Genomic DNA, 27,924 nt, shown 5'->3' with positions numbered 1-27,924 from the left:
ACATTCCCATCAGCAATATACGTGAGTTCCAATTTCTCCACATGCTTGCCAATACTTGTTATTTTATGTGTTTTTTGTTTTTGTTCTGGATAATAGGCATCCTAAATAGCTGTGGGTGTTAAGTGCTACAGTGGGGCCCTCTGTATTTGTGGGTTCCACATCTGTGGATTCAGCCAACCATGAAATTCCATCTGGGTTTGGTCAGTTTGTGGATGCAGAACCCAGGGATGAGGAATCTGGGGATGCAGTAGGCTGACTGTACTAGTGTGCCATTTTATAAAGAGACTTGTGCATCTGCGAATTTTGGTATGTGGATCTTGGCACCAGACCTCCCCTCCATCCCTAGAGATACTGAGGGATGACTGTGTATATCATTATAGTTTTGATTTGGATTTCCCTAATGACTAGTGATGTTAGTCATCTTTCCTTGTGCTTATTGGCCATTTGTGTTATCTCTGGAGACATGTTTTTTCAAGTCCTTTCGCCAGATTTGATGATGGACTTTTGAGGTCCCAGTGTCAGAGAAGCTATTAATATTATGTTAAACTGGATAAGATAATGTTACAGTATATTTAAGTTGTTGAAGAGAAAAACCACGAGTCATATACAGACATCTTCATTGTCTCATTCGTCACTGCCTCAGCTGTACTTGTAAGTCATGGTTTTTACCTTTTTTTCCTCCTCCTTTAAATAAAAGAGAAAACAATTGTTTTATGTATCCAACTTAGTAATATAGGGAAAAAAGAAAAGGAAACTAAGGGAGGTAATAAGAGAAATAAATTAAAAATTAGAAAATATTGGAACTAATAACTGTAAGAACTAGTTTTTATTAGAAAGTTAGGACATAGAGAAACTGATGAGAACTATACCAAGAAAAGTAACAGAACTATAGTTAGAATCATAAAACATGGACTGTAAAAAAATACACATATTCAAAAATTAGAATTCTATGCTCAGATTATAAATATGGAAATCTCAATGTAATGGTGCTATGTTGCTGAGTGGCATTTTATTTTGTATATTTTTAATCAAATATGGTCTTTTAATTTAGTTTTCCAGTAGTTCTTTTCAGAAAAATATGCGGATATTTTATCCAACTTAGTTTTTAGCATAAACTTTTCTCATTTTGTGTGTGTGTGTATATGTAAGTAGACATCAAATAAACACATTTGATAAGTAAGTTTACTTCCGTTATAGACTCAGAATAGACATTTCTGTAGCAAAACTTTGCACATAATAATTTCATTACTGTGCTCCCTATCTAAGACTTTCAAGAAAGCACAAATTATCAAAATTATAATAGGAAAATGTGAGAATAGATTATGCTTATATATTGGTGAATTCTGCCATTGACATCGGGCTTCCCTGGTGACTCAGATGGTAAAGAATCTGCCTGCAATGCAGGAGACCCAGGTTCGATCCCTGGGTCGAGAAGATCCTCCAGAGAAGGAAATGGCTACCCACTCCAGTATCCTTGCCTGGAAAATCCTATAGACAGAGGAGCTTGGCAGGCTATAGTCCATGTGATTGCAGAGTCAGACATGATTGAGCGACTGACACTTTTCACTTTGACCATTGACATTGAACAACTACTCTTTAAGGCTAAATTTGAATTTAATGATGGATTTGGTTTTCTTCCTTTAAATTATTTGTCTCTGTGTGTTAATGCGGATTTCAGTAATGTAATGAAAAACAGGTAATATTTTTAACGTGAGGAAATCTAGCTCATCTTTAAAAACTGCAAATAAGTAGTAATATGAGAGTAACATTTACAAGTATTATTTTCTTTCATTTTTCTAACAGGGTCAGCATATTTCATTAGCACCCATTCAAAAACTTGAGGAAGCTCTGTATGAATACCAACCACTGCAGATAGAGACATGTGGACCACAGGTTCCTGAGCTTGAGATGCTAGGAAGACTTGGGTAAGTGTCTAGAAGAACTTTTCATTGAGGAGCTGATGTTTAGGGCTTTGTTGTTTCTGTTTTTAACTGATACTTTAACATTGTTAGATTCTGAATTTATAGAACTTTACTCTTTTGTGAGAAATGAATGGTGCTTAATACTAAGTTAATATATTACTTTTTCCTACTGTCTTATTAGGTCTTTTGAAATTGAATTGTACTAGTTCCCTTTTAAGGATGTCAGTGGCAGACATACTGAAATAGCTCTTCATTTTTGCTCACTTTGTATTTTTTAGAAATAGGGGCTTCGTTTATTAATAGTCAACTGTAAGCCATGAAAATAGAATTGAACTCCTTGCCATGAAAAAGAGCAGATTTACTATCAGTTGTGTACAGTGAAATTATATTTATGAGAAATGAGCTGTAAAATATATTTTGTCAAAGGGTATGATATAGGACTGGCCTAATGGCTCAGAAGCTGTAGCATCCATTTTGGAAATGAACTTGGGGTTATGACTTTTGTGAGCCATGTAGATAATTATATTTTGTCTTGGGGGAACAAATGGGTATTTGTGTAATTGGAAAGTATAGGTACAAACTTTGTTGAATGGAGCACATTGGATCTTGATCTGCTGTCTCAATCTAAACTATTGAATAATCTGAAAACAGTTATTTCTTAATAAAATGAAATAGCTTAAAGAATATAATATGAAAAGAAAATAATGAATACAGTGAAATGAAGAATAAAAAAAAATGTAGAAAAGGGCCCCAACAACAAAAAGAAGATAGATGAAACAGATGGTAAAACCTACACGCATCTTCAAAACCACAACTGCAACCTTGAACATAGTGCATTGTATTTTACATATGAACATGGAGGCTCCAAGTTGAAATTACTGTTAGAATCATAGATAATTTACTTATACACTATTTTCTTTAGTTTTATAGTCTCTTAAAAGTCCTGTAACCTCCAAGCATAAAGTAGAGAAGTAAAACGAAGCCTAAAACCCCCAATTGAGTTTGTGATAACAAAAGTATTAAATAATTGGCCCCGTTCTTGCTGATAAGCTCATCAGAGGTATTCTTTCTGATATTGCAGTTTTTACTTCTAGCATTTCCATTTCACTCCCCTTTGTAATCTCCATCTTTTTGTTGAAATTTCCTATTTGTACATATTATCCACTTTTTCCACTAGTTCCTTCAGCTTATTAATCATGTTATTTTCAAGTGCCTCTTTGATAGTTTCAGCGTGTCTGGGTTCAATTCTGTTGATTATTTTATGCCTTAATAATAGATTTGTTTTTCTTGCTTTCTTGTGTTTATTGAAATTTTGTTTGAATATTGGATAGTTTGTGCAACAAAACAGTAGAGACTTGAGATAAATAAAATCGATGGCTAGAAATATTTATGTCCCTTTTCCTGTCAGGCCATTAATGTAGAGAGTTGAGTATCAAGTCTGTAGTTTGATCTCAGTTTTGTTGTGCCTGAAGTTATCATCCATGTATCATAGGCTTCAAATTCTTCCAGCCATGATCTGTTGTGCCTAGTATGAGGCCTGGAGTGCTGGAGGGTTTTTCTTACCTAAAATTTTATTTGAATCTAAATAAAGGATACAGGATCATGATTTTATTTTGTTTTAGTGGTTGGGGGACTTTCAGTTATTACTATTTAGAATATAGTTAGTTCCAGGATTCTAGAAGTATATTTTCGTCTCTCTCAACAAAGCTGTGTAATATATTCTGTATCCACAACAGTTAAGAGGACAAACTGTTTAGATTACCAGTTTGTATGTATTTCACGATTGACTATAAATTTCAGCTTTCTGTGGCTAACTGGTGGAGAAATTTCTAGGTCATCAACAGTGATGTCAGAATTCCTAAAGAATCATTGACTTTTTCTTGATGTAAAAGTATCTACCAAAATAAAATGTGTCTCACACCTTCCTTCTCTCCAGACTTTTATCTTAAGAAATGGATTGAATTCTATACAGACAATTTCGTTTTGGGAACCAGAATTAATTAGCTTAAGTGGTCTCTTTGGTGACATGTTATGACTTCATACTTAACATTTGCCAAAATAAGTCCTAAATTGATTTCTTATTTTACTAGTTCATTTTCTTTTTTGGAATTATTATTTGAAGCCATATGCTTTCTTCTTTTTTAATAATTACTATAGATATAAGATGTAATCTGATTTTCAGAAACACTTGGAAAAAAATGGAAGAAGTTGCTCAGTGAAGTGACTTTTCAAAGAATAATTTGGTATCTACAGAGGTACTACTCTTAAGGTACAAGGAATATAAACTTTAGTTGACTTAAGGTTTAGTAGTTACATGTCTGTTCTAAGGTTTGTCCATATCTTTGTTTCTTTGTTATAAGATTGCATCTACTAAGCCTAAGGTATCCCTTTACAATGAGCTCTCTTCCTTCCCATAAAACTCTCAACTTCTATTCTTCTCTTTTACTGTTACAACAAATTTTCCATTTTATATTATGTTATCCTATAGAGGAGACAAGTTCAGTTTCTCTAGAAGCAAATAGAGAATTAATTAACTACCTAATCTCCACTTCTTATATCTGTTTTGAAATCTGTATGACATGATGAAGTTAAGAATACTGCATTTTGTAGCTTCACATTAGTTGGTGCAAAACTATGGATGTAGACACTTTCAAAATAGTTTTAATTATATAATTTTGGGAGTATGTGGAATAAGGTCTTAGGAGGCATTTTGTCTTCAAAGAACTACATTTGTGTCATGTATAATTGGAAAAAGGATAAAATTGAAAGTACATTGCCATGAGATTTTAGGAATTTTTCCTGGAATTTTTCCTAAAGTTAGTTAAACTTGGGAAGTAGATGAAGAATAAATGAGAATTTCTCATTAAGGAGGGTATTATGAATATATAATAATAGTTCAGATTGCACTGGCAGTATTCTTGAGGTTTGCTCTAGGCAATATGTAAACATGTTTTATTAATTCTGTGCTAGTGGGAGCAAGCATTGGAGAAACTTAACTGCTAATTGACATTCCCCAGACTGCTGCTTTATTGGGTTAGTTTAGTAAAGTCTCATCGATTGGCATTGTGAAAGTGTCTTTTTAATAATCAGCTGGCTTTGTAGTTAATATTTTACTGCTTCCCAGCCAAAGAAGAGTATTTCCCTTAACTAATATAAACTGCAAGCAATTCATCATATTATTTAGTCAAATATCACTGCCACTTTAAATATCTGACTTATTTAATATGAACTTTTCATTCATGAACCTACTACAGAAATAAGGACAAACATTTTATAGGATAAGCTATAATCTTTAAACAGGATGTATATTTTTCACTTTTCCTTATTTGTGAATTTAAGTGGACCATTTGCTACCAGATTGCTGTAGAATAAAATTTTAATCTTCATTTCTGTAGAACACTTTTGTATGTTTCTCTGTGGTAGAATGTTGTAGCCAAGTGCATACATTCATTTCTGTCTCTTCTGTTAACATAACTGATGTAAGTTCCATGCTATCAACTATGAGAGCTTTAAATAGACAAACTGTAATAGTTTAATATCTAGAGTCCTTCCTAACCAGTTGATGAGATCATTTTCTTATTATTGTGAAATCAACTGTGAAAAAAACTGTGGCCATAATGACAGTATTGGATTAACTCAGTTAACTAGAACCTGGTGATAATTAGAAGAGAGTTTCTTGTTTGATCTCCATCAGCACCTGTCAATTTTGTTTTCTTTTGTGGCCATAGATGACATAGATAAAAATCAGATTGCTGAACAGAAGTAACTGACCTGTTAAAAATCCATATGGTTATTGGCAAAGCAATTAACATGTTCATTCTTCAGGGAATAGGATAGGGTATGTTGCTAAGTCGCTTCAGTCGTGTCCGACTCTGTGCGACCTCATCGACGGCAGCCCACCAGGCTCCCCCGTCCCTGGGATTCTCCAGGCAAGAACACTGGAGTGGGTTGCCATTTCCTTCACCAGGATAGGGTATAGTTCCCCTAAAATAGAAGATCCACCTATCTACTTTCATCATAACCCTGGAGATTTTTTGTCTTCCTTTCTTTTTTCCTTCTTTTCTTCCTTCAGTTCTTTCTTTCGGTCTCTTTCTTTCTCTCTCTCCCTCCCCTCTTCTCCCTCCCTTCCTTCCTCTTTCCCTTCCTTTCTCTCTTTTTCTCTCTCTCTCTCACTCCCTCCTTTTCTTCCCCCTTTCCTCCCTTTCCGTCTTTTGAAAGTTTACTTGATTTAGAGTATTAGGTATACAGCACTGTGAGTCGGTTTAACCTATACAGTGTATTAAAAAGCATCACTTTGCCAGCAAAGGTCTGTATAGTCAAAGCTATAGTTTTTCCAGTAGTCATGTATGGATGTGAGAGTTGGATCATAAAGAAGGCTGAGCACTGAAGAACTGATACTTTAGAATTGTGATGTAGGGACTGTAGGGAGATCAAACAAGTCAGTCCTAAAGAAAATCAAGCCTAAATATTCATTGGAAAGACTTATGCCGAATATCTAATACTTTGGCCACCTGATGCAAAAAGCTGACTCATTAGAAAAGACCCTGATGCTGGAAAAGATTTAAGGCAAAAGGAGAAAAGGGCAGCAGAGGATGAGGTGGATAGATAGCATCTTTGGCTCAATGGACATCAATTTGAGCAAACTCTGGGAAATAGTAGAGGACCGTGGAGCCGGTGTGCTGCAGTCACAAAGAGTCGGACACAACAACTGAACAATAACAAATAAATATTTAGATTATTTTCCATTATAGGTTATTATAAGATATGAAACATAATTCCCTATGCAGTATAGGGAATCCTTGTTGCTTATCTATTTTATGTATAGTAGTTTGCATATGTTAGTCCCATATTCCTAATTTATCCCTCTCTGTTCTCCTTCCCCTTTGGTAACCATAAGTTTGGTTTCTGTGTCTGTGACTGTGTTTCTCTTTTGTCTCTGGATTAATTTGTATTAGTTTTTAGATTCTACATTGTAAGTGTAGAATATATATATATATATTTGTCTTTGTCTGAATTAGTATGATATTCTCTAGGTCCATCCATGTCACAAATGGCAATATTTCATTCTTTTTTATGGCTGAGTAATGTTCCATCATGGGTGCCTATATATCCTTAGGTGTAAGATTGCTGGATCATATGGTACTTCAAAGTACCGCACAATTGCACTCATCTCACACTCTAGCAAAGTAATGCTTAAATATTTCCAAGCCAGCTTCAGCAATATGTGAAGCATGAACTTCCAGATGTTCAAGCTGTATTTACAAAAGGCAGAGAAACCAGAGATCAAATTGCCAACATCCACTGGATCATGGAAAAAGCAAGAGAGTTCCAGAGAAACGTCTATTTCTGCTTTACTGACTATGCCAAAGCCTTTGACTGTGTGGATCACAGAAAAGTGTTTAAAATTCTGAAAGAGATGGGAATACCAGACCACCTGACCTGCCTCTTGAGAAATCTGTATGCAGGTCAGGAAGCAACAGTTAGAACTGGACAGGAACAACAGACTGGTTCCACATAGGAAAAGGAGTACATCAAGGCTGTATATTGTCACCCTGCTTATTTAAGTTCTGTGCAGAGTACATCATGCAAAATGCTGGGCTGGAAGAAGCACAAGCTGGAATCAAGATTGCCGGGAGAAATATCAATAACCTCAGATATGCAGATGACACCACCCTTATGGCAGAAAGTGAAGAGGAACTAAAGAGCCTCTTGATGAAAGTGAAAGAAGGGAGTGAAAAAGTTGGCTTAAAACTCAACATTCAGAAAACGAAGATCATGGCATCTGGTCCCATCACTTCATGGCACATAGATGGGGAAACAGTAGAAACAGTGTCAGACTTTATTTTTTTGGGCTCCAAAATCACTGCAGATGGTGATTGCAGTCATGAAATTAAAAGACACTTACTCCTTGGAAGGAAAGTTATGACCAACCTAGACAGCATATTAAAAAGCAGAGACATTACCATACCAACAAAGGTCCGTCTAGATAAGGCTATGGCTTTTCCAGTGGTTATGTATGGATGTGAGAGTTGAACTATAAAGAAAGCTGAGCACTGAAGAATTGATGCTTTTGAACTGTGGTGTTGGAGAAGACTCTTGAGAGTCTGTTGGAAGGGGACTTCTGGTAGGAAGATCCAACCAGTCCATCCTGAAGGAGATCAGTCCTGGGTGTTCATTGGAAGGACTGATGTTGAAGCTGAAACTCCAATACTTTGGCCACCTGATGCCAAGAGCTGACTCTTTGGAAAAGACCCTGATGCTGGGAAGGATTGAGGGCAGAGGAGAAGGGGACGACAGAAGATGAGATGATTGGATGGCATCACTGACTCGATGGACATGGGTTTGGGTCAACTCCAGGAGTTGGTGATGGACAGGGAGGCCTGGCGTGCTGCAGTTCATGGGGTCGCAAAGAGTCGGACATGACTGAGTGACTGAACTGAACTGATGGTAGCTCTATTTTTAGTTTCTTTAGAAACCTCCATATATTCTCTATAATGGCTGCACCAACTTACTTTACAACAGTGTAGGAGGGTTCCCTTTTTTGCATACTCTCTCCAGCATTTGTTATTTGTAAGCTTTTTGATGGTAGCCATTCTGATGTGTATGAGGTGATACTTCATTGTGATATTGAGTTGAATTTCTCTAGTAATTAGCAATGTTGAGCATCTTTTCACGTGGCTGTTGGCTAGCTGTATGTCTTCTTTGGAGAAATGTCTGTTTAGGTCTTCTGCCTATTTTTTGATTGGGTTTTTTGTCTTTTTGATACTGAGTTGTGTGAGTGGTTCGTGTATTTTAGATATTAACCCCTTGCTGGTTACATCATTTGCAAGTATTTTCTCCCATTTGGTAGGCTGTTTTTTCATTTTATTTATGGTTTTCTCTACTGTGCAAAAGTATTTAAGTTTGATTAGGTCCCATTCATTTACTTTAGCTTATTTCTTTTTCCTTTGGAGACTGATTTTAGAAAATAATGCTACAATTTATGTCAAGAATGTCTGGCCTGTGTTTTCTTCTAGGGATTTTAATTTTGTCATGTCCTATATGTTGGTCTTTAAACCATTTTGAGTTTATTTTTGTTTAGAGTTTGAGGAAGTGTTACAATTTCATTGATTTATATTTAGCTGTCTAGCTTTTCCAGCCACTCACTTTTCTCATTGTATATTCTTGCCATTTTTGTTGCAGATTAATTGACCTTAGATGTGTAGGTTTATTTCTGGGCCCTCTCTTCTGTTCCATTAATCTACATATCTGTTTTTATGCCTGTACCATGCTGTTTTGATTACTGTAGCTTTATTGTCTGAAATCTGGAAGGTTTATGCCAAACTTGCAGCTACTTTTCTTGGTCATTCTTTTGCTCTTAAAAATTGATAAATTGGAATTTTATATGTCACAAATTTGAGATGAGATATTGAACATATTCCAAAAATTTTTTGTTTTAACATTCGCGTTGTCTTCCTCCGTAAGCCTTCTTCATTGTTGCCAGAGAAAACTTTCTAATATATCAATCTGGTCATGTCTCTATAGTAATATCCTTTAGTGGCTCGTCATTATCTGCATAATCTGACTCCTGTCTACCTTCCTAGCATATGCCCGGGTCCTCTCATCGTGGTGTTTCTTAAGAACCTTATGGTGTCTTACAGTTTTGTGCCATTGCTTGTGCTGTTTCATTTCCTTAGGAAACCCTTTACCTTTATGATTGTGGCATAGCCTCAGTAATTTCTTTACCTCTTCACCCTATGTATGAATTTTCAGTTGTCTATTTTTGCCTTACATTCCCTTTTCTACTGGAGTAATATTTTTACTTATTTTTGTGTCAGCCATATCATATGATTACTAACCTTCAAAATTTAAAGTTTATCTTATATTGTTTACGCTGTGAAATTATTCAAAATAATGATATTTCCTTTTTTTTTCTTTCTTGGACTTTTTATGGGCATCATTGATTTTGTAGCTGTTTTTATTTTAATTGAAATGTTGTTGATTCAAAATTTTATGTTAATTTCTGGTTACAGCATAATGATTGAGTATTTTTATAGATTGTATTCCCTTTAAAGTTATTACAAAATAATGGCTATGCTTCTTTTTGCTGTACAGTATATCTTTGTTCCTTATCCGTTTTATACATAATACCATTTTTCTTTTTAAATAATTTATTTTTTATTGAAGGATAATTGCTTTACAAAATTTTGTTGTTTTCTGTCAAACCTCAACATGAATCAGTCATAGGTATATACATATCCTCTCCCTTTTGAACCTCCTTCCCATATCCCACCCCATTCCACCAATCTAGATTGACACAGACCCCCTGTTTGTGTTTCCTGAACCATACAGCAAATTCCAATTGGCTATCTATTTTACATATGGTAATATGTTTCCATGTTACCCTTTCCATACATCTCACCCTCTCCTCCCCTCTCCTCATGTCCATGAGTTTATTCTCTATGTCTATTTCTCCATTGCTGCCCTGTAAACAAGTTCTTCAGTACCATTTTTCAGGATTCTATATATATATGTTAGAATATGATGTTTATCTTTCTCTTTCTGACTTCACTCTGTATAATAGGTTTTAGCTTCATCCACCTCATCAGAATTGACTTAAATTTGTTCTTTTTTATGGCTGAGTAATATTCCATTGTGTATCAGTTCAGTTCAGTTCAGTCGCTCAGTTGTGTCTGACTTTTTGTGACCCCATGAATCGCAGCACGCCAGGCCTCCCTGTCCATCACCAACTCCCGGAGTTCACTCAGACTCACGTCCATCGAGTCCGTGATGCCATCAAGCTATCTCATCCTGGGTCGTCCCCTTTTCCTCCTGCCCCCAATCCCTCCCAGCATCAGAGTCTTTTCCAATGAGTCAACTCTTTGCATGAGGTGGTCAAAGTACTGGAGCTTCAGCTTTAGCATCATTCCTTCCAAAGAAATCCCAGGGCTGATCTCCTTCAGAATGGACTGGTTGGATCTCCTTGCAGTCCAAGGGACTCTCAAGAGTCTTCTCCAACACCACAGTTCCAAAGCATCAGTTCTTCGGCACTCAGCCTTCTTCACAGTCCAACTCTCCCATCCATACATGACCACAGGAAAATCCATAGCCTTGACTAGACGAACCTTAGTCGGTAAAGTAATGTCTCTGCTTTTGAATATACTATCTAGGTTGGTCATAACTTTTCTTCCAAGGAGTAAGCATCTTTTAATTTCATGGCTGCAGTCACCATCTGCAGTGATTTTGGAGCCCAAAAAAATAGTCTGACACTGTTTCTACTGTTTCCCCATCTATTTCCCATGACGTGATGCGACCGGATGCCATGATCTTCGTTTTCTGAATGTTGAGCTTTAAGCCAACTTTTTCGCTCTCCTCTTTCACTTTCATCAAGAGGCTTTCTAGTTCCTCTTCACTTTCTGCCATAAGGGTGGTGTCATCTGCATATCTGAGGTTATTGATATTTCTCCCGGCAATCTTGATTCCAGCTTGTGTTTCTTCCAGTTCAGCATTTCTCATGATGTACTCTGCATATAATTTAAATAAGCAGCATGACAATATACAGCCTTGACGTACTCCTTTTCCTATGTGGAACCAGTCTGTTGTTCCATGTCTAGTTCTAACTGTTGCTTCCTGACCTGCATACAGATTTCTCAAGAGGCAGGTCAGGTGGTCTGGCATTCCCATCTCTTTCAGAATTTTCCACAGTTTATTGTGATCCACACAGTCAAAGGCTTTGGCATAGTCAACAAAGCAGAAATAGATGTTTTTCTGGAACTCTCTTGCTTTTTCCATGATCCAGCAGATGTTGGCAATTTGATCTCTGGTTCCTCTGCCTTTTCGAAAACCAGCTTGAACGTCAGGGAGTTCACGGTTCACATATTGCTGAAGCCTGGCTTGGAGAATTTTGAGCATTACTTTACTAGCGTGTGAGATGACTGCAACTGTGCGGTAGTTTGAGCATTCTTTGGCATTGCCTTTCTTTGGGATTGGAATGAAAACTGACCTTTTCCAGTCCTGTGGCCACTGCTGAGTTTTCCAAATTTGCTGGCATATTGAATGCAGCACTTTGACAGCATCGTCTTTCACGATTTGAAACAGCTCCACTGGAATTCCATCAACTTCACTAGCTTTGTTCATGTTGATGCTTTCTAAGGCCCACTTGACTTCACATTCCAAGATGTCTGACTCTAGATTAGTGATCACATCATCATGATTACCTGGGTCGTGAAGATCTTTTTTGTACAGTTCTTCTGTGTATTCTTGCCACCTCTTCTTAATATCTTTACCACAATTTCTTTTTTTTTAAATTTTTTTTTTGCCACAATTTCTTTACCAGTTCATCTGTTGATGGACATCTACGTTGCTTCCATGTTCTAATTATTGTATATAGTGCTGCAATGAACATGACACATGTGTCTTAGTTTTGATTTCCTCAGAGTATATGTTTAGGAGTGGGATTGCTGGGTCATACTGTGGTTTTATTCCTAGTTTTTTAAGGAATCTCCATATCGTCTTCCATAGTGACTGTATCAATGTACATTCCCTCCACCGGTGCAAGAGCATTCCCTTTTCTTCACACCCTCTCCAGCATTTATTGTTTATAGGCTTTTTGATGATGGCCATTCTGACTGGTGCGAGGTGATATCTCATTGTAGTTTTGATTTGCATTTCTCTAATAATGAGAGATGTGAGAGTTGGATTGTGAAGAAGGCTGAGCACTGAAGAATTGATGCTTTGGAACTGTGGTGTTGGAGAAGACTCTTAAAGAGTCCCTGGGACTGCAAGGAGATCCAACCAGTCCATTCTGAAGGAGATCAACCCTGGGATTTCTTTGGAAGGAATGATGCTAAAGCTGAAGCTCCAGTACTTTGGCCACCTGGATGGGAAGAGTTGATTCATTGGAAAAGACTTTGATGCTGGGAAGGATTGAGGGCAGGAGGAGAAGGGGACGACTGAGGATGAGCGGCTGGATCGTATCACTGACTCGATGGACGTGAGTCTGGGTGAACTCCGGGAGTTGGTGATTGACAGGGAGGCCTGGTGTGCTGTGATTCATGGGGTTGCAAAGAGTCAGATACGACTGAGCAACTGAACTGAATAATGAGAGATGTTGAGCATCTTTTCATCTGTTTGTTAGCCATCTGTATGTCTTCTTTGGAGAAATGTCTGTTTAGATCCTTTTCCGAGTTTTTGATTGGGTTGTTTGTTTTTCTGGCATTGAGTTGTATGAGCTGCTTATATATTTTGGAAATTAATCCTTTGTCATTTTTTTATTTGCTATTATTTTCTCCCATTCTGAAGGCTTGTCTTTTCACTGTGCTTATAGTTGCCTTTGCTGTGCAAAAGCTTTTTAAGTTTAATCAGGTCCCCCTTGCTTACTTTTGTTTTTATTTCCATTATTCTAGGAGGTGGGTCATAGAGGATTTTGCTTTGATTCATGTCATGGAGTGTTCTGCCTATGTTTTCCCCAGGATAATTTATAGTTTCTGGGCTTATATTTAGGTCTTTAATCCATTTTGAGTTTATCTTTGTGTATGGTGTTAAGAAGTGTTGTAATTTCATGTAATTTTATATGTAGCTGTCTAGTTTTCCCAGCACCATTTATTGAAGAGGTTGTCTTTGCCCCACTGTATATTCTTGCCTCCTTTGTCAAAAATAAGGTACCCATAGGTGCATAGGTTTATTTCTGGGCTTTCTATCATGTTCCATTGGTCTAGGTTTCGATTTTTGTGCTAATACCATACTGTCTTGATTGTAGATTTGTAGGATAATCTGAATTCAGGAAGATTGATTTCCTCTAGCTCCATTCTTCTTTCTTAAGACTGTTTTGGCTATTCAGAGTCTTTTTTGTTTCCATATGAACTGGGAAATTTTTTGTTCTAGCTTTGTGAAAAATGGTGACTTAGTGAGTCCTTTGGACTGCAAGGAGATCAAACCAGTCCATCCTAAAGGAGATCAGTCCTGGGTGTTCATTGGAAGGACTGATGTTGAAGCTGAAGCTCTAATACTTTGGCCACCTGATGTGAAGAGCTGACTCATTGGAAAAGACCCTGATGTTGGGAAGATTGAGGGCAGGAGGAGACGGGGATGACAGGGGATGAGATGGTTGGATGGCTTCACCGACTCAATGAACGTGGGTTTGGGTGGATTCTAGGAGTTGGTGATGGACAGGAAGGCCTGGCATGCTGTGGTTCATGGGGTCACAACGAGTTGGACACGACTGAGTGACTGAACTCAACTGAACTGAACTGATGTTGAAGTAAGTTCCTTCTGTGCCCATTTTTTGAAGAGTTTTAATCATCAGTGGATGCTGAATTTTGTTAAAGGCTTTTCCTGCATCTATTGAGATGATCATATGGTTTTTATCATTCAATTTGTTATTATGGTGTATCACATTGATTGATTTGCATTCCTGGGATCAACCCAACTTGATCATGGTGTATGAGCTTTTTGATGTGGTTTTGAATTGTTTGCTAAAATTTTGTTGAGGAATTTTCCATCTATGTTTATCAGTGATATTGGGTTGTAGTTTTCTTTTTTCATGTTGTCTTTGTCTGGTTTTGGTATCAGCGTGATGGTGGCCTTGTAGAATGAGTTTGGAAGTGTTCCTTCCTCTGCAATTTTTTGAAAGTTTTAGAAGGACAGGCATTAGCTCTCCTCTAAATGCTTGACAGAATTCTGCTGTGAAGCCGTTTGGTCCTGGACTTTTGTTTTTTGGGTGGATTTTTGATCACAGCTTTAATTTCAGTGCTTATAATTGGGTTCTTCATAATTTCTGTTTCTTCCTGTTTCAGTCTTGGAAGATTGAAGTTTTCTAAGAATCTGTCCATTTCTTCCAGGTTATCCAGTGAATTGCTGTATAGTTGTTCTTAATAGTCTCTTATAATCCTTTGTATTTCTGCATTGTCTGTTGTAACCTCTTCTTTTTCATTTCTAATTTTGTTGATTTGATTCTTCTCTTTGTTTTTTTTTTTTTTTTTGATGAGTCTGGCTAAAGGTTTGTCTGTTTTGTTTATCTTCTCAAAAAACCAGCTTTTAGTTTTATTAATCTTTACTATTGTTTCTTTCATTTCTTTTTCATTTATTTCTGCTTGGATTTTTATGATTTCTTTCCTTTTACTTATTTTGGGGGTTTTTTTGTTCTTTTTTCCTGATGTTTTAGGTGTAAGGTTAGGTTGTTTATTCGATGTTTTTCTTACTTCTTGAGATAGGATTGTATTGCTATGAACTTCCCTCTTAGAACTGCTTTTCCTGCATCCCATAGTTTTTGAGTTGTCATGTTTTTATTGTCATTTGTTTCTAGAAATTTTTGGATTTTTTTTTCTTCAGTAACCTGTTGGTTATTTAGAAATGTGTTGTTTAATCTCCATGTGTTTGTGTTTCTTACAGTTTTTTTCTTGTAATTGGTATCTAGTCTCATAGCGTTGTGGTCAGAGAATATGCTTGATTTCAACTTTCTTAAATTTACTGAAGTTTGGTTTGTGACCCAAGATGTGGTCTATCCTGGAGAATGTGCCATGTGCACTTGAGAAGAAGGTGTATTCTTTTACATTTGGATGGAATGTCCTGAAGGTATCAGTGAGATCCATCTCATCGAGTATCTTTTTTCTTGATCCTATACCTGTATGTTGCTTCTTCGTACTTCCTTCTCCTTTCATATCGCAGGTGTGTTTACTGTATCTGTGAGACTGTTTCTGTTTTGTTATGTGCATTCATTTGTTTTATGTTTTAGATTCTACGTATATATAACTGAGTTTTTGTCTTTGTCTGACTTATTTCACTAAGTATAATACTCTTTAGGTCCATCCACATTATTGCATATGGCAGGATTTCATTCTTTTTAATGGCTGACTAATATTCCATTGTGTTTGTGTGTGTGTGTGTACACATATATCTTTATCCATTCATCTGTTGATGGACATTTGGGTTGCTTTATGTGAAGTAAGCTTAATCTTTGAGCAGTAAAATATTTTAATGATGTTCTTCCAATTTTTAGTTGCTCTAATACTTAGGAAGTCCTAAATCAACACACAGCTTTATATATATTTATTTATATTCTAATTTTTTGGTAGCTTCAGTATTTACATGTAATCACAATCCATGTGGAATGTATTTTATTTGTAAGGAACATAAAAGAATCTTTACTCCATTTTTTTCAACTAGTAAATCAATTGGCCCAGCATAATTTATTCATTAGTCTTTTTTTTTCCACTCTCTTGATGTTTTAGATTAACATTCTGAGATTTTTGGTCCACTGACCTTTCTTTTCCATTAATCTGTATTTCAGTTATTTAAGTACATCACTTTCTTATTCTTTTAAATTCATGATATGTTTTAGTTTTAGTCATATATTTATTTTCTGTTGCTATTCATTAAATTACCACACACTTAAGTGGCTTAAAACAGTATCCACTTTATCTTATTTATTATCAGTGTCTGCAAATTATGAGTCTGGACATGGGTTACTTGGATCTTATACTCAGAGTGCATGTGGCTGCAATCAAAGTGTCAGCCGGTTCTGTGGGTCCATGTTAGTGAGGTTTGGTGGTTGTCTTTCAAGCTGATTCATATTATTGGTAGAATTAGGTTTCTTGCTGATTTAGAACTCACAGTGTCTTTCATCTTTTTCAGTGCTAGTGGGAGAAAATCTTTTTGAATCTCTTGCTTTTTTAAGGGCTCCTACCTGTTTAAGTTTGGTCTACTTAGATAATCTCCCTTTTTATTAACTCAAAATCAACCAATTTGAGGTCTTAGTTACATCCCCAGAATTGCTTTTGCCATATAATATAATCTAAGGATCGAAATTCATCATATCCATGAGGATACAATCATGTAAAGTTGCACACAATGGGGTGGGAATCGTGGGGGCAAGTCTTCCTTTGCTCTTTATGTTTTTCAAAGTGTTTTAGGATCTTTAAACATTTATTCTTCCAAGTAAACTTTGGTGGCCAAAGCAAAAAAGCGCCATATAGTTCTTTCAAATTTTCTGTACATTTGAAATTTTTCATTACAGGATATTATGAAGCAAGTAATATAGCAAAGCAAGACCAAACACCTTAAGAAGTAAGACATGGTCATCCTTATTACCCCATAGATTCACCCAAGCACTACGATTTTTGATATTTCGTTTGGAATTGCTTTAAACTGACAAGTTTAAAATTTATTGAGTTTTCATATATCTTACACATTTCTTGGAAATTAGTTTTTGTTATATCATAGTTAGGATAATGTAGTTATAAAATTGTTTTCATTATGCTTTCTTACTGGTTCTTGGTTAAATGTGTTTTCATTTTGTATATATCTGTTTACTGAAAATTTTACTTGTTCTTTACGGTGATGAGGTTTTCTATCTGGAAGCCAGTCATCTGAAAATAATGCATTTTTTATTTTAAATGCTCTGAGTCTGATTTCAGTTTCATATTTTATTGCATTTGACTAGAACTTGTGTTACACATTTCGGATGACTGCAGTTTTTCTTGTGTCTTGTTTTTTTGGTGAATGCTTCAAGTCTTTCATCATTAAGTATCATGTTGGTTGATTAAGTGATTTTTCTTTCTTATGTTGAAATTCTTTTTAAACCATGTTGTAGAATTTCTGTTTTTTTGGTCAATGTCTTTACCTATTGACTTATTATACTTGTATTGTGAAAGGATAGATAAAAGTATTTGTTTTGTTGGCTTTGTTTTTAATTATGTACATTAAAGTTTACATATTAGTTTTAGAAAAATTCTCAAGGGCACCAGAAAATCAAAGAATATGGAGAAGTACAGAATTCACAAAAACTGCAATATATATGTGTATATAGTATCATATATACTTTGTTGTAATTATGAAAGTATTACTAAATTAACTTCTTATGGCTATGACAGCAAAATGTCTTTACTATCTGTTTTTGTTGGCATTTGAATTAGAAATCAAGTCACACATCTATCATGGACCTTGTGCTTAAAGGTCTAGTCTGGCACTAGTCTGGTAAGTTTTAAATCTTTTTTTGCAGTCATGGAAAAAAATATGTTTCTGCCTGAAGCAGTTGTCAAACAAGCTTCTTTCATCGACAGTTAGACACAGGACAGCTGAATGAGGCTGTTTAGTCTAGAGTAAATGCTCACAAGATTACAAGGTCACTGAGGAAATGTAATTATGCAGTTGATTCCAGAATAGTCTTTTGTACTGAGGACTTTAAGACTATTAAATCATAGTATTAATTAAATATATACTCTAAGCTCAGAAGAGCAGCAATAAATTAGTAAATTATTTAGTTTAGTAATTAAATTATAACTATAAATTATTACAATGAAATATAGTTTTAATTCAGATTTATACAGGACCCTAAAAAAGGAAATTCCATTTATTATTGGAATTTGCTCAGTTTCTACCAAATCACTGTAAAATTCAGTTGACTCTGTATATCTATATGTAATTGTCTCCATTGGGAAATGAAGCTTTGTAGTATTTAGCTCATGCTATTTGAGAAAAGAATTGATTATTTATCAGTTCTTTTACTTTTGTTATTCATTTGATTATTATTCGTTTGATTATGAAGCACCTCCTCTGTGTCAGTTACTCTTCTAGGTACTAAGAAGACAACAGTGAACAAAACAGAGAAGACACCTACTGTCATGAAGCTTAGATTGTATTGGGATGAAGTGAACAATATAAGCACACTGATGAATTTGTCAGATGGCAGTATTTTGGAGACAAATACAGCAGGATAAAGGGATATGTAGTGACTGGTGTAGAATGCCATTTTTACATAGGTAGCAGTGGAATCTTTTGTAGGGTGATACTTGGATAGACATGAATTAAGCAAAGAAGCTAATCATGTGATGTTATGAGGAAGGGCAGAGGAACTATAAGTGCAGTGGCCCGGAGGTGGACGTGTATATAAGGATGAGAAAGGAGTCCAGTGTCTGCAATAGCATGAATTGGAGAATTGTAGGAGATAAAGTCGGAGTGGTAGCAGGTTTTTTATGTAAGAAGGCAGATTGGGCCTAGTTAGATCATATAGGTTTTTTTTTTAGCTGATGGCTAAGACTTGGGCTTTAATTGTCAAGAAGATGAGAAGTCACAGAATTTTGAATAAAGATGTCATATGACTTATATTTAGAAGGGTCTGTATAGGAGAATGGATGGTGGATTGAAAGCAAGAAAACTTGCAACTCTCCTGATAAGATTGTAGGGGTTTATACTAAGATGGTAATAGTTTAATTGCGAAGGAGTGGTCAAGTTATGAATATAATTTTGATGGGATAAAATATTGAATTTTTGATGGATTGGATATGTGTGTGTGTTGGTGGGGGTGTTACAAAAAAGTCCCTCCCAGGGTTATATCTGAGGTAAAAGTTGCCATTTAAATATGATAAGGGAGATTAGGGGGAAGGGTTCTCTGAGGCAGACAGTTGTGTGAGTTGCTTTAAGTTCAGTTATTTATCAAATATTGAAATAAAATATGTGTCTAAAGAGCTGCAAGAACTGGGAAAAGATCCTTAGCAGTTCTCCTTTTTTATGGGAGCCTGAACTGTCATGAGTACACTACAGGAGGAGCCAAAGAAGAAACCTCTTCTGTACTCATAGTCATGTCTTTGCGTAGTGCAAAGCTAGGACTACGTTTTTAGTTTCTTAGTACGTTTTTTCTGCTGTACCTTACAGCCAAGGGCATCCTATATACAGAGTTCAAAATATGACTGAGTTTAATTTTCATTATGCTTTTGTTGTTGTTAGTTGCTAAGGCGTGTCCGATTCTTTGTGACTCCATAGACTGCAGCACTCCAGGCCTCCCTGTGCCTTGCTGTTTCCCGGAGTTTGCCCAAGTTCATGTCCCTTGAATTGGTGATTCCATCCAACCATCTCATTGTCTGCCACCCTCTTCTCTTTTTGCCTTCAATCTTTCCCAGTATCAGGATCTTTACCAATGAATTGGCGCTTTGCATCAGGTAGACATAGTATCGGGGCTTCAACTTCAGCATCAGTCCTTCCAATGAGTATTCAGGTTTGATTTCCTTTAGGATTTGCTGCTGCTGCTAAGTCACTTCAGTCGTGTCCGACTCTATGTGACGCCATAGATGGCAGCCCACCAGGCTCCCCCGTCCCTGGGATTTTCCAGGCAAGAACACTAGAGTGGGTTGCCATTTCCTTCTCCAGTACATGAAAGTGAAAAGTGAAAGTGAAGTCGTTCAGTCGTGTCTGACCCTCAGCGACCCCATGGACTGCAGCCTACCAGGCTCCTCTGTCCATGGGCTTTTCCAGGCAGGAGTACTGGAGTGGGGTGCCATTGCCTTCTCTGTGACTGGCTTTAGATTATTTTATTTTCAGATAGTGTTTTCTAAGGCAACTGATTCAAGTTATGTAGCAACTTTTAAAATTTTATTCTCAAAAAAATGAAAGCAAAATTATTCTGTGCTAAATACGAGCCAAGGTTTCAGTCTCCATTTTTTCCCCATGAGGGAAATAGCACTGAGGGCATTGTGAATCATAGGCCTTTGAGTCGGAGCTCAGGTAAAGCTGCCTTGACAGCAGAGATATACGAGGGTGGGATGGTACGAATGGTCTGTTACAGGTACAGGCAGTAGGGTTGCATTATCTATAGAGAATTGAAAAAAATTATAGAAGAAAGCCAATTAAAAGATAGGCTTTTTTTTTTTCAAATCAATATATTAGCAGTTCTGAACAATGTTAGATCTCAAATACTTCTTCCTAAAAATGTCTTCTTTTGGTCCATGTTCTAAACAATTGCTGTTATTACTTTTAAATTTCATAGTATGTAAGTAAGCTTCCAATGTTAGTATTAGTCTCTCAGTCATATCCAACTCTTTGCGACCACATAGATTGTCGCCCACAAGGCTCCTTTGTCCGTGGGATTCTCCAGGCAAGAATACTGGAATGGTTGCCGTTTCCTTCTCTAGGGGGGTGTTCTCTACCCAGGGAACAAAGCTAGTGGAGGTGATGGAATTCCAGCTGAGCTATTTCAAATCCTAAAAGATGATGCTGTTAAAGCGCTATACTCAATATGCCATCAAATTTGGAAAACTCAGCAGTGGCCACGGGACTGGAAAAGGTCAGTTTATATCCCAATCCCAAAGAAAGGCAATGCCAAAGAATGTTCAAACTACTGCACAATTGCACTCATCTCACACACTAGCAAAGCAGTGCTCAAAAATCTCCAAGCTGGGCTGCAGCAATATGTGAACCATGAACTTCCAGATGTTCAAGCTGGATTTACAAAAGGCAGAGGAACCAGAGATCAAATTGCCAACATCTGCTGGATCATTGAAAAAGCAAGAGAGTTCCAGAAAAACATCTACTTCTGCTTTATTGACTATGCCAAAGCCTTTGACTGTGTGGGTCACAGAAAAATGTTTAAAATTCTGAAAGAGATGGGAATACCAGACCACCTGACCTGCCTCCTGAGAAATCTATATGCAGGTCAAGAAGCAACAGTTAGAACTGGACATGGAACAACAGACTGGTTCCATATCAGGAAAGGAGTATGTCAAGGCTGTATATTGTCACCTTGCTTATTTAACTTCTATGCAGAGTACATCATGCGAAATGCTGGGCTGGAAGAAGCACAAGCTGGAATCAAGATTGCCGGGAGAAATATCAATAACCTCAGATATGCAGATGATACCACCCTTATGGCAGAAAGTGAAGAGGAACTAAAGAGCCTCTTGATGAAAGTGAAAAAGGGGAGTGAAAAAGTTGGCTTAAAACTCAACATTCAGAAAATGAAGATCATGGCATCCGGTCCCATCACTTCATGGCACATAGATGGGGAAACAGTGTCAGACTTTATTTTCTTGGGCTCCAAAATCACTGTAGATGGTAATTGTAGCCATGAAATTAAAAGACGCTTGCTCCTTGGAAGAAAAGCTATGACCAACCTAGACAGCATATTCAAAAGCAGAGACATTACTTTGTTGACAAAAGGTCCATCTTGTCAAAGCTATGGTTTTTGCAGTAGTCATGTATGGGTGTGAGAGCTGGACTATAAAGAAAGCTGAGAGACGAAGAATTAATTGTTTGAACTGTGGTGTTGGAAAAAAAACTTGAGAATTTCTTGGACTGCAAGGAGATCCAACTAGTCCATCCTAAAGGAAATCAGTCCTGAATAGTCATTGGACGGACTAATGCTTTAGTTGAAACTCCATTACTTTAGCCATCTGATGTGAAGAATGGACTTTGAAAAGATCCTGATGCTGGGAAAGATTGAGGGTAGGAGAAGGTGACAACAGAGTGAAATAGTTGGATTTGCATCAGTGATTTGATGAACATGAGTTTGAGCAGACTCCAGGAGTTGGTGATGGACAGGGAGTCCTAGTGTGCTGCCGTCCATGGGGTCATAAAGAGTCGGACACGACTGAGCAACTGTACTGAACTGATTCATTCTTACATCTGTGAATTATTCATAGAGTAACTTAAAATTACAAAAAAATCGAAAGGGTCCATTAGACCTAGATGATAAATCTGTTCCTCTGGTTACTGTTCCGTTTCTAAATCCAGCTTGAATATCTGGAAGTTTTGGTTCACGTACTTTTGAAGCCTGGCTTGGAGAATTTTGAGCATGACTTTGCTAGTGTGTGAGATGAGTGCAGTTGTGCGGTAGTTGAACATTCTTTGGCATTGCCTTTCTTTGGGATTGGAATGAAAATTTATTAAGTATAAATAAATAGTGGAAAAACCTTTATTAGAAAATTTAGCAGAGATTTTAACATAGGATAATCAAATTTTTATTCCATATATTCTTTTTTTCAACAGTATATAACCAAAATTGACAACATCCTTTGAATGCAACTAACCACCGATCGATGGTCATGCATGAACATAGAACATATACATTTTGTAAATACAGAATCTAGATTTCAGATATGTCTTTATCTTTGGTAGATTCTCGCTTATCACTGCCTCTTGCTCTACTTACATTTATATCATCAAAATAAAATGCATCAATAATAGGTTCAAACTTATTTTTTTGTACTTATAGTGTCAAAATTAAATACTTTTGAAACTTTGATGCCATGTAATTTGGTTGAAGAGAGGATCACTATCTCTTTACCATGTAATTATAAAAGGTTCTCGTTTATAGATTTATAAAAGATTTATTGGATTGGTCAGTTTGAATGACCAATCCAATTAATTAATCATTTCTACATCATCTCCTTCCTTCAAAATGCTTTGTGTATGTACCTGCCTATAGTATTCATTTACTTAAAAACTGTAACAAGTTGTATAAAAGTGATGGTACCCAAACATCATAAAAAAATAGTGACACACATCCTTAATCAAAATATATAGTTGAAGTTCTTGTACCATATTATGGTGGAGTGAAATTCATTCTCTTTAATGTCTGCATGAGAAGGTAATGTTTTGTTTTAGTCCTTAGAAAATGCACACTTGAGTGACTGCAATTGGGAATCAGGGATCTGTTTTGGGTCGATGAAAATGTTCTAAAATTGGATTGTATTGATGAGTGTACTGTTCTGTAAATTTACTAATTCAAAAATCATTGACTTGTACCTCTTAAGTTCAGTTCAAAGTAGTAACTTGGGCACTGCAGTAATAAAACTGAAGGTTGATGTAATTATTGTGATTATTTTACCTATTGTATCATTTTTCAGATGATTCCATCACTTGTTTCTTATTTCCTTTTTTTTAGCCTATGGCAAATGAATGAAATAATTTATAGGATGATAAAACCATAATATGTTTCAAGCTATACTGAAAATAAGATCACTAAGATTCGATTATCTTATATTTTGAAAATATTAATGTATCTATATGGTATTTTAATTATGGCAGTTTAGAATTTATGTATTCTGCTTTTATGCAACATTACTGAAATTGGCATACAGTAAACAGCATGTATTTAAAATGTGTAGTTTATGAACATCGACATATGTATATGATTATGAAATCATGTCTGTAATCAAGATAATGAACATGTCCTTCATCCCCAGAAGTTTGCTGGTGTCCCTTTATAATTTCACCTTCACACCTGTCAGTCCCCAACCAAGAAACCACTCATATACTTCCTGTAACTGTAGATTGTTTTGCTGTTTTCACAGTTTTATATAAATTGAATTGAGCAAAATGTATTCTTTTCTTTGTCTGGCTTCTTTCACACAGAATAATTGTTTTGAGATTCATCCTTGTTGTAGTGCATCAATGGTCATTCCTTTTTTATTAGTTCTTCCCTGGTGGCTAAGATGGTAAAGCGTCTGCCTGCAATGCGGGAGACGCAGGTTCGATCCCTGGACTGGGAAGATCACCTGGAGAAGGAAAGGGCTACCCACTCCAGTATTCTTGCCTGGAAAATCCCATGAACAGAGGAGCTAGTAGGCTACAGTCCATGGGGTCGCCAAGAGTCGGACACAACTTTTTTATTACTGTTCCATTATATGTATGTCCCAAAGTTTTCTTTCCGTTTATTTTCTTGTTGTTGGATATTTGGGTTGTTTTCTTCTGGTATGGGGCTAATAAAACAAAGCTGATATGAACATTCACACACAAGTCTTTTATTCGTGGGTAAATACCTAGGAGTGAAATGGTTGTATCATATGTACATGTATATTTAAGTTTTGAAGACACTGGCGAATTGCTTTCCGAAGAGATTGTGCCATTTTACATTTCTATCAGCAGTGTATGTGAGTTCCAGTTGCCTTCCATCCTCACCAGTACTTGGTATTGTCAATCTTTAAAATTTTAGTTATTCTAATAAATGTGTGGTGTGTTGTGTGTGTTAGTCACCCAGTCATGTCCAGCTCTTCACGACCCATGGACTGTAGCCCGCCAGGCTCCTCTGTTCCTGTGATTCTGCAGGCAAGAATACCGGAATTGGTTGCCATTTCCCACTGCAGGAGATCTTCCTGACCCAGGGGTTGAACTTGGGTCTCCTGCATTGCAGGCAGATTCTTTATGGTCTGAGCCATCCAGGAAGCTTAATATCATTGTTTTAGCCTTCATTTCCCTAATGATTAGTGATGCTGAAAATCTTTTCATCTGTTTATTTGCCATCCATATATCTTCTTTGCAAAGTGTCTGTTGAAGTCTTTTGCCCTTTTCTTTATTGAGTTTGTTCTTTTATTTTGAGAGCTTTTTGTGGTTTCTGGATTCCAATTTTTATATAGTCTCTTCATAAGATATGTAGTTTGCAAATATATTCTCTCAGTCCTTGACTTGTGTTTTAGTCTCTTAACAGTGTCTTTAGGAGAGCAGAAGTTTAAATTTTTATGAAGTCCAATAAATAATTTTTTCTTTTATGGATCATGTTTTTAAAAATTAATTTAAATATTGAAGTATAATTGGTTTATGTTATTATGTTAACTTCAGGTGTACAGCAAGGTGATTCACTTTATAGATACAAATATAATTGTATTCTTACATATATATTTTAGATTTTTATTCATTATACATTGTTACAAACTATTGAGTATAGTTCCTTGTGCCATGCAATAAATCCTTATTGTTTATCTGTTTTGTATATAGTCGTGTTTATATGTTAATCCTGTACCTCTTAATTTGTCTCTCCACCTCCCCTTTCTCCTTTGGTAAGTTTGCTCTCTATATCTGTGAGTCTGTTTTTGTTTTGTAAATAAGTTCATTTGTATTATTTTTTAGATTCAATATATAAATGATATCATATAATACTTATCTTTCTCTGTCTAACTTACTTCACTAAGTATGATATTCCTAGGTCCATCACTTAGTATGATATTCTCTAGGTCCATTCATATTACTGCAAATGGCGATATTTCATTTTTAATGGGTATGCAATAATCCATTGTGTGTGTGTATATATATATAACATCTTCCTTATCCTTCCCTCTGTTGATGGACATTTAGGTTGCTTCCATGTCTTAGCTATTGTGAATAATGCTTCTATGAACATTGGGGTGCATGTATCTTTTCGAATTAGAGTCTTTGTCCTTTTGTGGATCTTGGTTTTGGTCTTACAGCTAAGAAATTTTTTGCCTTTTTCAAGGTCAAAATAATTTCTTCCAGAAATTTTATATTTTGGGGATTAGCATCATTTAGACCTGTAATGTACACGACTGAGCGACTTCACTTTCACTTTTCACTTTCATACATTGGAGAAGGAAATGGCAGCCCACTCCAGTGTTCTTGCTTGGAGAATCCCAGCGACAGGGGAGCCTGGTGGGCTGCCGTCTATGGGGTTGCACAGAGTCAGAGACCTGTAATGTACAGTTCTTTTTCATATATGGTAAGAGGTATGGTTTGAAGTAGTTTTTTTTTTTTTAACATGAATATTGAGTTGTTTCTGTACCTTATAAATGTCTGGATCTGTTTCTCAGCTCTGTTCTCTTTTAATGATTTGTTTTATGATCTTGATATGAAAATTATATTATCTTCATTACTTTGGCTTTATAAAGCTTGAATATGAGCCCTCTGAATTACTCTTTTTTTTTTTGAAGTTATTTGGCTATGCTAGGTTCTTTGTATTCCTATGTAAGTTTTAGGATCAAATTGCTTGTTTCTATAAAAAAGACTGTTGGAATCACAAAAAAGTTTGATTTTAGAACATCTTTGGATTTGCAGAAAAATTGCAAAGATAGCATAGAGAATTTATATATACCCCTTGTGATTTCTCCTATTATTTGTTATGATTAATGAACTGATATTGATAGTTGTAATTAGAGTCCATACTTGAATCCAGTTTCTTTAATTTTTACCTAAAGTTCTGTCTGTGTTCTGGGATCTCATCCAGTGTACCACATTATATTATGTAGGAATGTCTTCTTAGGCTCATCTTGGCTGTGACAGTTTCTCAGACTTTCCTTGATTTTGATTACCTTGACAGATCTGAGTATTGGTCAGATAGTTTTTAGAATGTCTTAGTGGTTTAGTTGCTAAGCCATATCCCGACTCTTTTGACCCCATAAACTGTAGCACACTAAGCTCCTCTGTCCATGGGATTCTCCAGGCAAGAATACTGGAGTACATTACCATTTCCTTCTCCAGGGAATCTTCCCAACCTAGGAATTGAACCCGGGTCTCCTGCATTGCAGGCAGATTCTTTACTGACTGAGCTATGAGGGAAGTTCATAGCTTATGTCTTAGTAAATGCTATCAACATGTCTTATCACTGTTGATGTTAACCTTGATCACCTGGTTGAGGTATTATTTGTCAGCTTTGTCCGCTGTAATGTACTCTTATCCCTTCTGTCTTTATTATACTCTTTGGAAGAAAATCACTATGCACAGACTACACTTGAGGGGTGGGGATTAATGGTCACTTTCCTTGAGGATGTAGTGTCTACGTAAGCTATTTGGAATTCTTCTGCATTGGAGATTTGTCTCTTCTCCTCCATCTGTTTGTTTATTCATTTTTCCCCTGTCATTAAGGACTAATGAATATTTGTCTTACAGTTTGGATTATAATCCAATTTTGGCCATTTGAGATGTTTTAGTTGGCTCTGGTGACCATTTGTCTTTCTCTCATCGTTATATCTTTTTATAAGTATATCTTTACTTTTGCCACTGCAAGAAGCTCCAAGCTCCTGGTATATGTATTTCTTGATTATGTCCTAGAAGAAACCATTTCTCTAAGAAGCCTTGGTTTCTTTTATTGGAGAATAGTATTAGAAACCAAAATGCTGGACTAGATAACTCACAAGCTGGCATCAAGATTGCAGGGAGAAATATCAACAACATCAGATATGCAAATGATACCACTTTAATGGCAGAAAGTGAAGAGGAACTAAAGAGCCTTTTGATGAAGGTGAATGGGTGAAAGAGAGTGAAAAAGCTGGCTTAAAACTCAGCACTCAATAAATGAAGATCATGGCATCCAGTCCTATCACTTCATGGCAAATGGACTGGAAAAAAGTGGAAACAGTGTCAGATTTCATTTTCTTGAGCTCCAAAATCACTGCAGATGGTGACTGCAGCCACAAATTAAAAGATGCTTGATCCTTGGAAGAATAGCTATGACAAACCTAGACAGTGTATCAAAAAGCAGAGATATCACTTTGTGGACAAAGGTCCGTCTAGTCAAAGCTATGGTTTT

General features: G+C 36.3%; 1 protein-coding gene across 2 annotated transcripts in view; it reads left to right on the top strand.

The window, feature by feature from the left end:
* Nucleotides 1-27,924, top strand: part of MNAT1 (MNAT1, CDK activating kinase assembly factor) — a 226,603-nt gene that overhangs the window by 134,130 nt on the left and 64,549 nt on the right. For both annotated transcript variants that reach the window (XR_001918666.1, XM_005685941.3), the window contains one exon: nucleotides 1,804-1,925. Coding sequence is in view for 1 of the 2 variants with exons in the window: in XM_005685941.3 (XP_005685998.1) it covers nucleotides 1,804-1,925 (122 nt within the window). In the remaining variant the exon portion in view is untranslated. The remainder of the gene's footprint in view (nucleotides 1-1,803; nucleotides 1,926-27,924) is intronic.

Source organism: Capra hircus, chromosome 10 (genome assembly GCF_001704415.2).
Source record: "Capra hircus breed San Clemente chromosome 10, ASM170441v1, whole genome shotgun sequence".
NCBI lineage: Eukaryota > Metazoa > Chordata > Mammalia > Artiodactyla > Bovidae > Capra > Capra hircus.
Note: the sequence above shows the minus strand (reverse complement) of the source record. Positions and strands in the feature narration are given on the sequence as shown.